General features: G+C 37.9%; 1 protein-coding gene across 4 annotated transcripts in view; it reads right to left on the bottom strand.

Annotated features, from left to right (window-relative positions):
* The window catches only part of MED13L (mediator complex subunit 13L), a 284,123-nt gene that overhangs the window by 124,681 nt on the left and 147,104 nt on the right, over positions 1-12,338 (bottom strand). For 3 of the 4 annotated variants that reach the window (XM_081539697.1, XM_081539695.1, XM_081539694.1), the window contains one exon: positions 12,098-12,182. In XM_081539697.1, coding sequence (XP_081395823.1) covers positions 12,098-12,182 — 85 coding nt within the window. Of the gene's footprint in view, positions 1-1,278; positions 1,493-12,097; positions 12,183-12,338 lie in introns of those variants that run through there. The other variant, XM_081539696.1, reaches the window with a different exon arrangement.

Below are 12,338 nucleotides of genomic sequence, written 5' to 3' on the forward strand. Positions count from 1 at the left end.
ACAGGCAGATGACAACTATATCATAACTGCCACCCAGTCAATTGTGAGCTGCCATCATTTGTAAAGAATATCCCTGATTTTGAAAATATAAAAATGTGGGAGAGAATGTGCATTTTGAAATTGATGAAATACAGTAATCTCTAACACTATTCAATGAAATGATACATATTTTTTAAGAAAACCTGTCAGAAAGGTAGATGTAATTCTTCTATACAAGGTTCTATCCACCAGCAAAAGAGCTGCACAGCAATTCTTTATTGAATATTCTGGCAATTCTGCAAGTGGCTTTTGCCTCTGTCATTTCCACTCCATCAAGGAGGATGGAAACAATTCAAGCCTTCACCCAACTCATTACAGATTAGTTGCCTTAGTAAATGGCAATAGTTTCTGTTGGCCATGATGTAACTCCCTGTGGGCAGAGCCAATTTAAAACAGTGTTGCATCAAAAAGCCACTGGCTTCAACTAGCTTTAGTTTGAAAACTATTTCTACAACAAACTTCCCTATTTTTTTTTTTTCAAAGTAACTAGACTGTTCTCCTAAGATTATAAGTAAACTTGCTTTTTAGGATTAAAGACCATATGACTTCATTAAAGTTAGAATAGAAAATATGGAAAACCCATAATATGAAAGTGCTCAAGAAGCAAAACTGAAAAATAAAGTTTATTTTCTAGTTAAGGGACTTAATTGCATTTTTTAGGTAGGTGACATTTATGCTGTCACATTTCTGCAATTTTTTACTCATTTTTAAAGTCCAAGTTTATCTTGTAATTGATTAATGTTTCTTTATTCTCCAAAAGCTATTACTAAATTGAAGATGTATCCTAAAATCAATAATGCTTAGAATGAAAGCAACAGGACATGTAGAGAATCACACCAAACATTAAACACTGTCTTCTACTGACACTCATCCTCACTTACTAAATACCACTTTTAAATAATGTATTCATTAGCTCATAAGTCTTAAAGGTCAGAATTCAAAAAACCCATTTGTTCAGTAACAGAGAAAACATGAATTTACAGTTTATGGAAAGAAAAAACTCCAAGGCTTTTGACAGTATAACATCTCTGATTAAAGAGGACAACATGTAGTCTGTTTCAAAACCCTTGCCCTTCTATGAAGTAAAAGCAACAAATTCTATTCACAATTTTCATTCTAGAACAAACGAGGGACTAGCTAATGAAAATACTGAGGGTCTACTCTGTGCTAATACATCTTCTGGAGTTTCCACTACAGATCATATTTCTTTGTCAGGCAATGTCAACAAAAGGTTATTACCACTAATACACAAAACGGCCATGGAAACGACTGCTCCTTCAATCCAAAAACATCTGGTTCCAAATCAGAGTCATGTGATTTTCAACCAATAACCAGTCTACATGATCAGCGATTTCCCTCACACTGAAAGGAAAACATGAGAATCCACAACTGCACTGGATGAAGCCGTGTTTTTAATACAGTTTTGGATCTGTGACTGTCTGCCTGCCTGCCTTCTGCATAAGGGAGCTATCACAAGTAACCTTGTCACCAGTGATGTGACAGAGAGCTAGCAAAGTCATCAAGTACCTCAGAGAAGGCTGGGACCAAATGAGTGAAGATGCTGAATGTGCTCGCTCTCTCTCTCCTGACCCCCAACTCAATAGAGAAGTACAGACATGCTGTTAGATGTAGAGATGGGTAAAGATGAAGGCAAAGTTTCTTTTTAGTCAATAAATAGGTAAAAAGAACTCAGCAACTATCAGTATTAATTTTTATACTCCGCAATCTCTTAAATCTCAACTATGGCTGGTCCAAAAAACAAACTCTCTCTCTCTCACACACACACACTCACACACACAGACTCTCTCTCTCTCACATACACACACACAGTGATACACATGAATCCTTCAAGACTAAGCAGTACAGAAAGAATTTCCATCTGGAGTCTTGGGCTTTACACTATGGGAGGAACTGTGAGAAGACATGTGGCTCTGCTAAGAAAGACAGTTCTGCCACCTGATTACTCCTGGAACTATGCTGGCTTGCTGCTGCTGCTGCTAAGTCACTTCAGTCATGTCCGACTCTGTGCGACCCCAAAGACGGCAGCTCACCAGGCTCCGCCGTCCCTAGGATTCTCCAGGCAAGAATACTGGAGTAGGTTGCCATTTCCTTCTCCAATGCATGAAAGGGAAAAGTGAAAGTGAAGTCGCTCAGTCGTGTCAGACTCTTAGCGACCCCATGGACTGTAGCCTACCAGGCTCCTCCGTCCATGGGATTTTCCAGGCAAGAGTACTGGAGTGGGGTGCCATTGCCTTCTCCAAGCATATAATATATTGAGGTACTAATAAGTCCTTGCTCCTCAATCATTTTGGGGTCATGATTCATGTAATATGCTTTGTATATTTGGGGTCATGATATGCAACATGCTTTATGTTCTGCTCAAAAGTAACACGTGCTCTTTAAGTATCTGACAAATGAATACTATATGCTGAGTATTTTCCTATTCACAGTGTAATATTGAGACTCCTCTTGTTTGTAACCAGTAATCAGGGGCAACCTCACATTGTTATCTGAATTTTCTTGTGTGTCTGTGTTTGGGGCAAATACATATATATATATATATATATTTTTTTTTTTTCCATTTCCTTATAGCCCATCACAACTCACTCCAGACTAAAATTATAGTGGATACTCAATATATGTAAAATCAGATAGGTGGTAAAAAATGTTTAGGAATACTGGCACTACTGCTCATATGTTTTAATTTTACCTGAAGAACAAAATTAAGCAAATCTTTTAAGAGAGAGAATGCTGTGCTATGCTCAGCTGTGTCTGATTCTTTGCGACCCCACGGACTATAGCCCACCAGGCTTCTCTGTCCATGGTATTTCCCAGGCAAGAATACTGGACAGGGTTGCCATTTCCTTCTCCAGGGGATCTACCCAACCCAGGGATCGAATCCTTGTCTGCTGCGTCTCCTGCATTGGCAGGTGTATTCTTTACCACTGCACCATCTGGGATGTCCCAAAAGAGAAAATGCTAAGATATAAAAACTACAGTATATCAGAAATAAAATTTCCCTCTTTTATACTCTATTAACCTTGATTCTGAGAGACAAAATTTATATTTAAGTTGACAAATATATAAACCTAGAGATATATCTCATCTGCCAAAAACTGCTTTAAATCAATGTCACAAATAGTGCTACGAATTTGTATCAGTTAACCCTGGCTATCCACTCAGTAATCCCACTCATTATTATTGAGATTTTAAAAATTACCTTAATACTAAAATACGACAAAATTCTGTAAAGTAGCACAACAATATCTTAAAAGATCACAGTGTGATTTCAGATTTATAAAATGTTTTGTAAGTAATATTCTAGGTAAGTACTTCCTTTTGGAAATAATTCCAAGTCCCCTACTACCTCCCTAAAAATCACTGTTTCAAGAAGAAAAGAAACAGGAGCCAAAAAAATAAAAAAGATATCTAGTTGTGTGTTTGTGTACACTTTATTCTGCATCATGCCAAATGGTTCTAAATAATTAACTTAATTAACTACAAGAACAACCTGACTCTGAAGTTGGCAAGCCCCAATCTTTAATTCCAAAACCACAGGAAGACTTGAGATAAGATCACAAGAGCCACAGCAGTAACCACAGCATAAATCAGCAAGCCATTTCCCAGGAGGGATAGTTGGGAGGTTTAGAAGGGAGCCAACCCTGGCTGTGGCTCCTTCTGAGCCCTCATATTCCATAGGTACTATAGCTTTCCTAGGAGAAGGCAATGGCACCCCACTCCAGTATTCTTGCCTGGAGAATCCCAGGGACAGAGGAGGCTGGTGGGCTGCCGTCTACGGGGTTGCACAGAGTTGGACACGACTGAAGCGACTTAGCAGCACAGCTTTCCTAGAGATAAAAGTCCAAGGGTAGTGTTCCTCCACCACATCCTCAAACTGAACTGCCCCTTCGTGCAATCATCTACCTACAGGGCTGCTCAAACAGACTCAATCTGATATAACTTCATACCAGAACACCCTCACCAGCATCGGTCTTTACCTCAGCAGCCCAATCTATATCAAACATGTATGCAAAGAAGTATTTTCCCAAGAAACTGCAGTGCTCCCAATTCCCAACTAAATAAAAGAAACTCCATTTTTGTGACTCCATGGACTGTAACCTGCCAGGCTCCTCTCCATCCATGAGATTTCTCAGGCAAGAATACTGGAGTGGGCACCTATTCCCTTCTCCAGGGGAGCTTCCCGACCCAGGGATCGAACCCAGATCTCCTGCATTGCAGTTGGATTCTTAACCATCTGAGCCACCAGGGAAGCCCAATTTAAGGTTAAAGAAACCTTTTTCAACTGATCCCTTCTATCTTCAGTACTTCGGGTTCCTACTGTGCCTGAGTGGATGCTGTCTCTTCCAATCAAGTAATCCCTATTATTTCCATCCTCTCCAAAATCTCTGTAAGGCTAAGGCCTTTTGTAGGACTGGCCTAAGCTGAAACGCCCATTCTACAATAGTTTTGAACATTTAGTGTCTGATCCCACTCTCTAACCACACAAATAATAGTAATACATTTAAATTTAAAATTTAAAGTCAATCCTTTCCCAGTCCTAAAAATATTAATAAATGCCCCTTAGGTTCTAATGCCTCATCTTTCTATTTCTTCTAAAGAACTGTACACTGTAGCAATTCAATAAAATGAGAATTTATTAACTAGTCATTTCCTGCTCTTATTACACTTATTAGTCCAGGACCCTCAAGATTGCAGTGTTACATCACCATTTCTTCAACTAAGACTGTACTAATCACTATCCTCTACTGAATATATGAATCATTTTGAACCACCACATCCAAGGACCTTGCTCATTTGCCCTCTGATAATCACCTCTATTGGATCACAATACCATAGGGTATTGAAAGCTACTAATTTACAAATGCAATATTATTGTTATCATATAATTCCAATCCTCTCCATGTTATTTTTAATGTACTTTTCCAAATTGAGTATCTTCACTTAAAATACCAACTCTTGGCAAACTTAGAAGTTCCAGGCCAAAGGCAATTTTACAGCTGTGTTATAAACTCCCATGGGGGGAATATGCCAACAATCCATTAAAAAAGCAGCATCAATGGATGACTCTGAAGAGCCATTATGTTTTACAAATATCAAATACCCACAGATTAAAGTCTCCCTAAGTAAGCATGGGGGATTCCCAGGTGGCTCAGTGGCAAAGAATCCTCCTGCCAATGCAGGAGACTCAGCTTTGATCCCCGAGTCGGGAAGATCCCCTGGAGAAGGAAATGGCAACCCACTCCAGTATTCTTGCCTGGACAGTTCCATGGACAAGAGAAGCATGGTGGGCTGCAGTCCATGGGATCAAAAAAGAGTCGGACATGGCTTAGTGACTAAACAACACCAAGAAGTAAGTGTGGACTGGACAGAGCACAATAGCATCAAAAGACCCATGTAATCTTCCATTGTGTGCAAACCAATGATGTGCATTTTAGAGGGGGGAAGAGGAGGGGGGAAAGAGGGATGAAAAACCAAACAACCCTTTCCATGAAAATCAGCTGTTTGACTCTAAAAGCTTAAGAAAATCAACATTAAAGTATGCTACCACATATACCCACACATAATCGCAATTTGACAGCATTATGGCAGGCATTTTAAGTATTTCTTCAAAGCTACAAAAGCAAGATTTTCCTAAGTCCCATATATGGTGCAAATCACTGAGGCAATAATAAAAACTCTGGGTGATATGAACTACACACATTTCCTGAATTTGTTTTAAAAGCTTTTCAATCAAATGTTTCACTTCATTTAAACAGTTACATGGGAAGGTATGGTACATTATGGAAACTATACAAATTATAAGAGCAACAGCCATTACATCTGTAATATTAAAAATGTCAAATGAAGAAACTTCTGAAAAAAGACTACAGGTTTTTGTTTTTCCAAAATCTATTCACAGCTAAAGTACTTTAGTACTTTTCTATTAATGAGGAGTGTGAGACAACCTAAACTTAAAATACAAAGTGTAACCTTTGACAAGTTCATTAGAAATACATACAGAAAGCCAAATGAAACTGCAAAGACTGATTAACAACAGTTTGAAATAGAGCATTATTTTAAAAGAGAGCGAGCAGGCACAAAAAGGTGAGGTACAGTGGAGTCAAGTCAAATTAGCAGAGATTCTATAGGAATAAAAAAAATTAATGGTATTTTATTATTCTAGTCATTTTGCCAAAAGGGATAATTGAACATTAAGAAAACAAGAAGCACACTTTCTCAGAAAGGAGGAAAAATAACAATGATGGTATGATATAAAACTTAGAAGGCCTACATACTTTCAGATACTGAAACCAACTCAGAAATCACAGGTGAAGAAAATACCAAAAGAAGCCAACATGGTCAAAGGTTTTAAAAACATGTACACATACACCAATAGTTGTGTTTCAGAAACATATCTGGTTTTAGTAATATAACTAGCACCTGCTTGGAGGAAAATTCTTGGAGAAGAGCTTAATTAAGAGGCATGGTAGACTGTATCCTTTTCCCAGTATGTGCTACCCCTTCCTTTCCACTGACATCAAGCTTGGCCATATGACTTTGGTACCTCTCAGTGATGGATAATACTTTCTCACTCACTGACTTTAAGTTTGGTGGTAAATGTCCTGGTCAATGAAATATGAGCAGAAATGCCATATACCACTTCTGAACAGAGGCTTCAATGGGCTATTTCATATTTTGCCATTGCTCTTTGCTCTTTACCAGGAGTCTTTGACAAGGGGTGCCCCAACCGTATAATTCCTGCCTGGAGGGAAGAGGATACAGAGCAGTGCTGCAGTAAACGACTCACAATGAACAAGAAGCATGAGCAAAAAATGAACTTCAACTGTCAAAAGCCAGTAAGGTCTTTCAGATCTTTTGTTACCGCAGTATAACTGAGTCTAACCTGACTGACTGAAGTTGTTGTTGTTGTTCAGTCACTGAGTTGCGTCTAACTCCTTGCAACCTCATGGACTGCAGCACACCAGGCTTCCCTGTCTTTCACCATCTCCTAGAGTTTTGCTCAGATTGACTAGAGAGGCCACTGCAATACTTCATGAAACACCCATGATGTCTTAAATTAGGCCAGTGGCAATAAAAAATGAAAAGAATTGGACTGACTAGAGGAATACCTAGAAGGCTGAAGGAAAGGGGTGAAGATATATATAGTAGGAATATATAAGGATATATAGTAAAGAACCACAAACAAGGAAAAATAATTAATTCAGTGTGTGCGTACTCAATTGCTTCAGTGTGTCTGACTCTTTGAGACCCTATGGAATGTAGCCTGTCAGGCTCCTTTGTCCGTGGAATTCTCCAGGCAAGAGTACTAGAGTGGGTTGCCATGCCCTCCTCCACGCGATCTTCCCGACTTAGGGGTCGAACCTGTGTCTCCTGTGATTCCTGCATCACAGGCGGATTCTTTACCACTGAGCCACCAGGGAAGCCACAAATTAACTCAGGGGACCAAGCTAATAAACAGGCCACTACAGGGAAGTTGGACTAATGAACTATATACAACCCCCAATCAACAGAATCAAGATAAAGAAAATAAAATTACAGGGATACAGATTTCTACTCAGCATAAGAAACTTTGTAACAGTGAGTACTCAGAAGATAAAAAGAACTCCCTTGGGAAGCAAGGCTCACATAATCAGAAGTACTCAAGGAAAGGACAGATGACCACATTAACTGGGATATTATAGACTGGAATTCCAGAATTAGCTGGGTAAACAGGCTATTAATGTTGTGTCCAACTGTGCCAACAGTAACATCAATACTTCTGTTAGGTAATATTAATAGCAGTTAACCATTTATTGAGCTCTTTTAACAAGAAAGTTACTGTGCTGAGGAAAACAGCCCTTCACCCTTTTATAGGTAAGGAATAGGAATTCAGGTGACTTAAGTCATCTGCCCATGCCATATATAATTGGAAAAGCCAAGACCCAAAATATCTCTTGCCTCTGAAGACAGGCAAGAGATGGACTTTGAGAAACGGGTGCCACTGGAAAGACATAAAATTTCAGATATGTTAGCTTCTGTCTGACACCTTGATGGAAAATGCTCTAGAGAAAGCAACAGTGAGGTGGGATTTTTTTCTGTCTTTTTTAATATAGATGACACAGGCCAGACATATACAACATACTGTACGCAAATACTGAAGTTACGGGAGAAATGAGTAAATCAAAGATAAAAATATTTGAAGTCAAATTACCTTAGAATTTAAAATCTAAGGAGTTCCCTGGTGGTCTAGTGCTTAGGATTTAGCACTTTCACTATTGTGGCCTGGATTCAATCCCTGGTAGGGTAAATGAGATCTCATAGACTGTGCAGCACAGCCCAATAAATCAAAGAAAAAATTAAGAAAATCTCTACACAGCATCTCTATAGTATTATCTAAGCACTAATCAACAGCACCAAGGAATGAACTGATCTTACTCTATGTGAAGTTTACAATGGGACCTTAACTTCTGTAATGAAATTATGTTTTATGCATCACTGCAGTGACCCATCATTCTGTACATACTAGCAACCATAAAGAAGACCCATTTATATGACTACTGCTAAGCTGTGAGAGCTTCTCAAAATAGTTAATGGAATTCCTTTTCAATTAAACAGTTTTGTATGCTAAAAAAAATTAAGAGAAGAAATAAATCGTAGGAGCTTTGTTAAAATGCAAACTAAAAGGAAAAAATGGTTCAGGAAGCACAAGTACCCTTCAAGTGATACATTCTTTGATGATGCATTTCAATAACCTCAGTTTTGGCTTCCATGCTAGAAACTCTAAACATACTCACCCTGGGAAACAAGTCAATCTTATCTAAACAGAAATGGAGAGACAATCTCATCAAAACAGAAATGAAGTAAATCTTATCTAAACAGAAATGGAGCCCTGGTGGTCTAGTGGCTAGGACTCCACGTTCCCAATGCAGGGGGCCAGGGTTCAAGCCAGATGCAGCAACTAAAGAGTTTTGCATGCCTGCTGCAACTAAGACTTGGCACAGTCGAATAAACAACTAAAAAAAAAAAAAAAAAAAAAGACGTAACAGAAAATTGTTGAGAATAAGATAGTAAACTGTATTTCAACAAATTTAGATTGTAAAGCGATAAGTAAGTTACAGCAAGTGGTCTAAGCTATGAGAAGAACAAAAGGGCAAGCATGTATTAGCCAACCCAGCTTCTGTTGACAATGAATAAAGACAACTAAAAACAACCACACAAAATGCTTCCCTGTCTCATGAGTAGGGTAATTTTCATTCACAGAGCACAGTTCAAATTTGATGAAAAGAGAACATTATTTTAAAGGACAAAAAACTGTTACAATTTTTTAACAGAATCTCAACTCATCCATTCTAATAGTAGGAAGGGAGCCAAGCAGCATAATTATTCACTATTTTCTCAAAGAAACACTGTTTTCTTTGCTTCAAAATAAACTTATATTGAGGATTCAAATCAAAATACGCAAAACAATACTTTATGGGGAAAAGGAATCATTAATTACTGAAAACAGGTCAGGTATTAATTGGAAGGCATCATATACATCATCTAACAAAAAGTCAACATGCATAGTATCCTCTATTTAATTTAAAGGGCATTAACTAAGACTTAAGAAAGGTCAGGGCAGCTGTCCAAGTAACAGACCCTGAAACCAAACTAAGATCTAGCCCAAAGTTCTTCAGAACTCATATGACATATGTCATATGACATACTGCATATGACACAATTAACTTTCTTATAAAATAAGGAAGTTATTTCAAACTGACCTCAACTACATTTTCTAAGCAGTTATATTGTAGCACTATTACCCTAATAATAGCTGGGATAAAAAAACAAAGGTACTAAAATGCTCTTCCAGTTTTGATCACCTAAAAGAACTATATATAAACTCAGGGAAAGAAATACAAAGTTTTTCCCATAGAACTTCTTAAATAGCCCATTCTTTCTCTTCTCTCTCTCCCCTTAAAACACCATCCAGAGCCTGGGACATACTGTTACGCCTGGAAGTAAGGAAGTGCTCAAACAATCATGAGGACAGGTCAAAACACCATAGGAGCCATCAAGAAGGGACTCCCCCAGCTAAATCCAGAACTTACACATCAAATTAAATGATAGTAATAGACTGTAATTTACTGAATAACCAGGAACCCCTTTTTGCCAAAATTATGAAGATAAAAAGATTAAGAGAGATAGATAAATGCATAAATCTATGGAAGAAACTGAAAATCTTTTCCTTACAAAAGAACGCCAACTAAATAAAAATAGAAGGAATGGTACATTTGAAAATTAACATCACAGTCATATAGTAATAAATGATAAAGACAAGAACCACCAACAGAAGCTTAAACAAGTGATTTAGATTTTGATAACAAACAGGATAATTACACAATTGTATTTGATCACACGAAATGCTGGGATGGATGACTCACAAGCTGGAATCAAGACTGCCAGGATATATATCAACAACTTCAGATATGCACATGATACCATTTTAATGGCAGAAAGTTAAGAGAAACTAAAGAGCCTCTTGATAGAAGGTGAAACAGGAGAGTGAAAAAGATGGATTAAAACTCAAGATTAAAAAACAAAGATCACTTCATGGCAAACAGATGGGGAAAAAGTGTAAACAGGGTCAGATTTCATTTTCTTGGGCTCAGAAATCACTGCAGACAATGGCTGCAGCCACGAAATTAAAAGACGCTCGCTCCTTGGAAGAACAGCTAACACAAACCTAGACGGTGTATTAAAAAGCAAAGACATCACTTTGCTGACAAAGATCTGTATAGTCCAAGCTGTGGTTTTTCCAGTAGTCGTGTATGGATGTGAAAGTTGGACCATAAAGAAGGCTGAGTGCCAAAGAATTGATGTTTTCAAACTGTGGTGCTGGAGAAGGCTCTTGAGAGTCCCTTGGACTGCAAGGAGATCCAACCAGTCAAATCTAAAGGAAATCAACCCTGAATATTCACTGGAAGGAATGGTGCTAAAGTTGAAACTCCAATACTCTGGCCACCTGATATGAAGAACCAACTCAGTGGAAAAGAACGTGATAGGGGGAAAGATTGAGGGCAATGGGAGAAGGGGGCGACAGAGGATGAGATGGTTGGATGGCATCACTGACTTGATGGACATGAATCTGAGCAAACTCAAGGAGACAGTGAAGGACAAGGAATCCTGATGCTTTCAGGGGGTCGCAAATAGTCAGACACGACTTAGCAACTGAACAACAACAACATTGGATCGGGCCACAAATTACTTATTAATTTTAAAGACAGAAATAAAGATCATAGTTAACAAGTCCTTTTCTATGGTGTCACTACTGAAAAAGCATACACTAAATCTAATCATGAGGAAAATATCTCAAATTGAGAGACATATAAAACATATGACCTGAATCCATCCAAATGTCAATGATGACCCCCCAGAAAAAAAAAGGAAAAGTTAAGGAACTCTTCTAGATTTTAAAATGACATCAGAACTAAATATAATGCATGACTAAGGGCTAATCTTGGGGGGGAGCGGGCAGGAGAGAGGTTAAGCTAAAAAGAACATAACCGGGACAGATGATAACAGCTGAGTTGAACTACAGATTAGATTAGATAATGGTATTTTATCAATGTTGTATTTCCTATAGGCTTACATGAGAGGATGTCCTTGTCCTTAGGAAATGTATGCCTAAATACTTCAGAGTTATAAAAAATGAATCTCAAGTGTGTAAATGATGTTTCAGGGAATAAATCTAAATGCACTCATGTGCACACACAACACACACTGAGTGCAAAGCTGCAGGTGGGTAAGAGGGTGAGGAATCACACGAAATATAAAGCAAATGGGGCAAAAGAGAAACTGTAAGTGAATCTATGTAAAAGGATATATGGAGTTCTTTGGCCTATTTCTTAAAATTCCGTAAGTTTGAAATTATATCAATATAAAAAAAAACCAAGAAGTTTATATAAATTTTCATCAAATTGTATGTGAAAGTGTTTTGAGAGCTATAGGAAACCTTCTGAGTATCTAGCATTAAACTCGGGTGTCAAAACCACCATGCTGCCGTTCCTTCTCTTACCTTTCTAACAGATTGTGGATCGCTTTGAAGAGCAGCGTCCGACATTCATAGGAAAGGCCATTTTCCCAGAGTCCTTCTTCCACAACTGAAAACAAAACAAAACAAAGCAAAACAAAAAAATGAACCAGTAAGCAGGGCATCCAAATAAAAATAAAAGAAACTTTAAAAATATTTTTCTAAAGCAAAGTTAATGAGTTAATTTAAGTAGATGAACTTACACTGAAAAAGAAAATAAGTTCAA

This window comes from Giraffa tippelskirchi, chromosome 11 (assembly GCF_054371585.1).
Source record: "Giraffa tippelskirchi isolate mGirTip1 chromosome 11, T2T-mGirTip1v1.2.pri, whole genome shotgun sequence".
Lineage (NCBI taxonomy): Eukaryota > Metazoa > Chordata > Mammalia > Artiodactyla > Giraffidae > Giraffa > Giraffa tippelskirchi.